This window comes from Antrostomus carolinensis, unplaced genomic scaffold, assembly GCF_000700745.2.
Source record: "Antrostomus carolinensis isolate BGI_N321 unplaced genomic scaffold, ASM70074v2 scaffold28159, whole genome shotgun sequence".
Classification (NCBI taxonomy): Eukaryota; Metazoa; Chordata; class Aves; order Caprimulgiformes; family Caprimulgidae; genus Antrostomus; species Antrostomus carolinensis.
In genome coordinates, this window is record NW_010338317.1 from 5009 (window position 1) to 8338 (window position 3330).

The following is a 3330-nucleotide window of genomic DNA, read 5'->3' on the forward strand; positions in this document are numbered from 1 at the left end:
TTCCCTACGCAGGTGGGGGGTGGCAGGGCTGGGTGCAGCCATCTGCCTTCAGCAAGGGCCCGTGTCACCTGTCCCCTCTCCCTCCGCTGCAGGCGAGTGGAGGTGGCCGCTGCTCACCCTCCGGGCGCTGGCAGTGGGCATCGCCATGGCCGTTGGTTGCAGCATGAACTCCGTGGGCTGCTATGTGCTGTGTGGGCGGCTGCTGCGAGTCCCCCAGCTGCCCCCCCAAGCCTGCAACCGGGGTCTCTGCATGGAAGGGCTGGGCAGCCTCCTGGCAGGGCTGCTGGGCAGCCCGGGGGGCACGGCTGCCCGCATCGGCCACGCGCCAATGCCTGTGCCACCAGCCTCACACAGGTACGCCCGGGATGGGGGGAGGAAGGTCGGCACGGGATGGGGGGGCAATGGGGAAGGAGGTGTGGGCGACCTGTAGTGCCCAGGCTGTTACTGAACCAGCGCTGGGAAAGGCAGGGCTGTATGGCCCTATGAGAGGGACAGAATTGGGGGTGACACTCCCCGTCCTCACTTTCCCGTCCTCCTTTCCACCAGGCTGGCTCTCGCTTCTCGGTGCAAGTAAGTGCGTTGGCGTGCGTGGTGCTGGGCATGTCCCCGAGGCTGGCAGGGCTCCTCACCCGCATCCCACTGGCAGTTCATGGTGGGTATCCTGCCCTTCCCCTGCATCACAGTGCCTGCAGCCTGCCCAGTGCTGCCTGACTCCTGTCCCTCGCAGGGGGGGTGCTCTGTGTCACCTACGCCGTGGCCGTGGGCACGGGGATCTCCTACTTCCAGTATGCAGACATCGACTCCGGGAGGAACATCTTCATCGTTGGCTTCACCATGTTCATGGCCCTGCTGGTGCCACGGTGGTTCAGTGCGGCTCCAGCTCACCTCGCCACAGGTAGTGGGGATGGTCTCTGGGCAAAGCAAAGCCTCCAGGCCTGTGACAAGGTGGCCACATGTCTCTGATGTCCTGAGAGGCTGGGGCTGTTCATGGCAGCAGGCAGCCCCCTCTCCAACTCCTGGATTGGCTGCAGCAGCTCCTGCCCCTTCCCTGATGCTGGGCTGGGACATCCTCAGTGATTCTGGCACTGTCCCCGCAGGCTGGGTGCCCCTGGACCTCCTCTTCCTCTCCCTGCTCATGGTGCCTGTCTTCTTAACTGGCTTCTTATCATTTTTCCTGGAGAACACGGTCTCAGGTGAGGGGATGCTACAGCACATCTGCATGAGCACTTGCTCTGAGGACTGCATCTGGCCATGGGACCATCCCTGAACCACTGGCTCTGCCTCCTGCCAGCCCTGCTGGTGGTCCTGGGGCTGGGATGGGTTGGGAGGGTGAAGCTGGAGGAAGGGGGCTCCCATCTCACTGCCCACTGCCCTGGTTGCAGGAACCCTGGAGGAGCGAGGGCTGCTCTCCAACCTGGTGCTGCGGAAAGCTGGGGCAGGCGATTGTCACCCCCGTGGAGAGAGGGGCAAAGCCAGCCAGGAGTATGGGCTCCCCTCTGGGCTGAGGAGACTGCTGCCATCCTCCTGCAAAGCATTCCCCTGCTGCTTCCTCTGCCCGGGGAGCGAGGAAGATGAGGAGAAGGAGGAGGAAGAGGAGGAGGAGAGCAGCCATGTCCCCAAGGAGGCGACCACTGCCCCTGGGGAAGGGACACACCTGCTTCCCCAAACCCGGCCTGGGGGAGCAGCAGCTGGCCAGGAGGCTGAGTGAGACGGAGATGCCCACATGGCATGCTGTGGCATGACCCTGCAGCATGGGGACACCTCACAGGGGACTGGGGCTGCCCCCAAGGCAGCTTGAGAGCCACTTTGCTCCTCATTTCTGAAGCCCACATGGACTGGAGGGACCTGCACTTGCAAACTCCCAGCACAAACCTCATTTCCCTGCTTGGGAGTGAGCTATAAAAACCTTCAACCACTTTTGCCCTTTCCAGGGGTTTCCTTTCCAGCCAGAATTTGCCTGGGCGATGCTAGCCCACCCTCCCTTGGTGTCATGAGGACTGTGACCGTGGAGGGCATGTCCACCTGGTGTCACTGCAGCTAGGGATGTGGATGTCCCTAACACTCACTGTCACCCTGTGGATGTGGCTGGGGAAGGGCTCAGTGCTTTGGCCAGCCCCAGAGGGCTGGCACCCCAGGCTCTGCTCACCCGCTGGCACAGTGCTTGGGAAGGGCTGGCTCTCCCTCTTCTCCCTGCCTTGTCCCAGCTCTGCCCATGGCACCAGATGTAGCTAATGCCCCACCTCTGGCACACCAGGATGCCCCAGGCTGGGGGTGCAGCTCAGCTCAGTACCCCAAAACAGTGACCCCTCTTTCACCTGCAGCAGGTTGCTCCCAGGAGCACTCGCCGCTTAACTGCCCATCAGGTATTGCTCTTGCTGCTAAACCATTCAGAAGTGGATTTCTCTGGGGAAGCAAACATTGCCTTTGACCCCCGTGATTATCTCTGTGCCTGGGCTGGTTTTCTGCTGCCAGCTTGTTACGCTGCCTGCAGCAGAGTCTGCGCCAACCCCGCTCACTGCTCCAGCTTTTACAGCAGATCAGAGTCCGCAGGCAGGGCCTTGCACTCCCAGTGCTGCTCTCACCAGTCTGAACTGGCCTAGTCCTGGGCTAGGAAAGGCTGAGGCTTTGCAGCCCTTGGCTGGTGCAAGCTCGAAAGAAAGATGGACTTGGGCTGGGAGGAAGATGGAGCTGGTCCACGGGAGTGACATGCTCAGGCTCAACCACAGCTCCAGGTTGTGGCTACCCCCTCCACAATGTCCCAAGGAGCCTCCTGATGCCCAGGAACACCCAAAGGTGGCTACAGGGTGGAAGGGATGTGGTGCCACTGTGTGTGCAGGTCCCCAAGGGTGAGCCCTCTTTTCCCAGATGCTTGTGATCCCCACAGCTGGGCTCTGTGCACCCAGTGGGCATGGGGTGCACCGCACAGCCTGCCCTCACCCAGTCAGCACCCTGCCCAGCACCCCACCTGGGCCCTGTACCCCAACCTGGCCCTGCACCCCAGCTGTGCCCAAAGCCTGGGAGGGTCCTACACCCCATCCTCTCCTGCACCCTAACCTGGCCATGCAATCAAATCTGCCCTGTACCCCAAAGCCCCTGCCTGCTCCCACCTCCCCTGGCACCCCTGTGGGATGCAAACCCGCGGGGATGGCCACCCTCCCCTGGCCCCACCCCGAGGGCAGCTGTGGCCTGCAGGGTAGGGAGAGGGGGTGGCAGGGGTGTGAATAGGGGGCAAATGGGGGACTCAGGGGCAGTGCATGGGTGTGAGGGGGCAGTTTGTGGGTGCAGGGTGGATGGCCTCAGTGCACGGGGTGCAGGTGGGGGATCACAGCC

General features: G+C 62.8%; 1 protein-coding gene across 1 annotated transcript in view; it reads left to right on the forward strand.

The window, feature by feature from the left end:
- SLC23A3 (solute carrier family 23 member 3) overlaps positions 1-1742 on the forward strand; it is a 4454-nt gene extending 2712 nt beyond the window's left edge. The window contains 7 exon segments of the mRNA XM_029086868.1: positions 16-316; positions 319-354; positions 547-652; positions 728-895; positions 1098-1193; positions 1383-1660; positions 1662-1742. Of these exon segments, the coding sequence (XP_028942701.1) occupies positions 16-316; positions 319-354; positions 547-652; positions 728-895; positions 1098-1193; positions 1383-1660; positions 1662-1742 (1066 nt within the window).
- The last annotated feature ends 1588 nt before the right edge of the window (positions 1743-3330 follow it).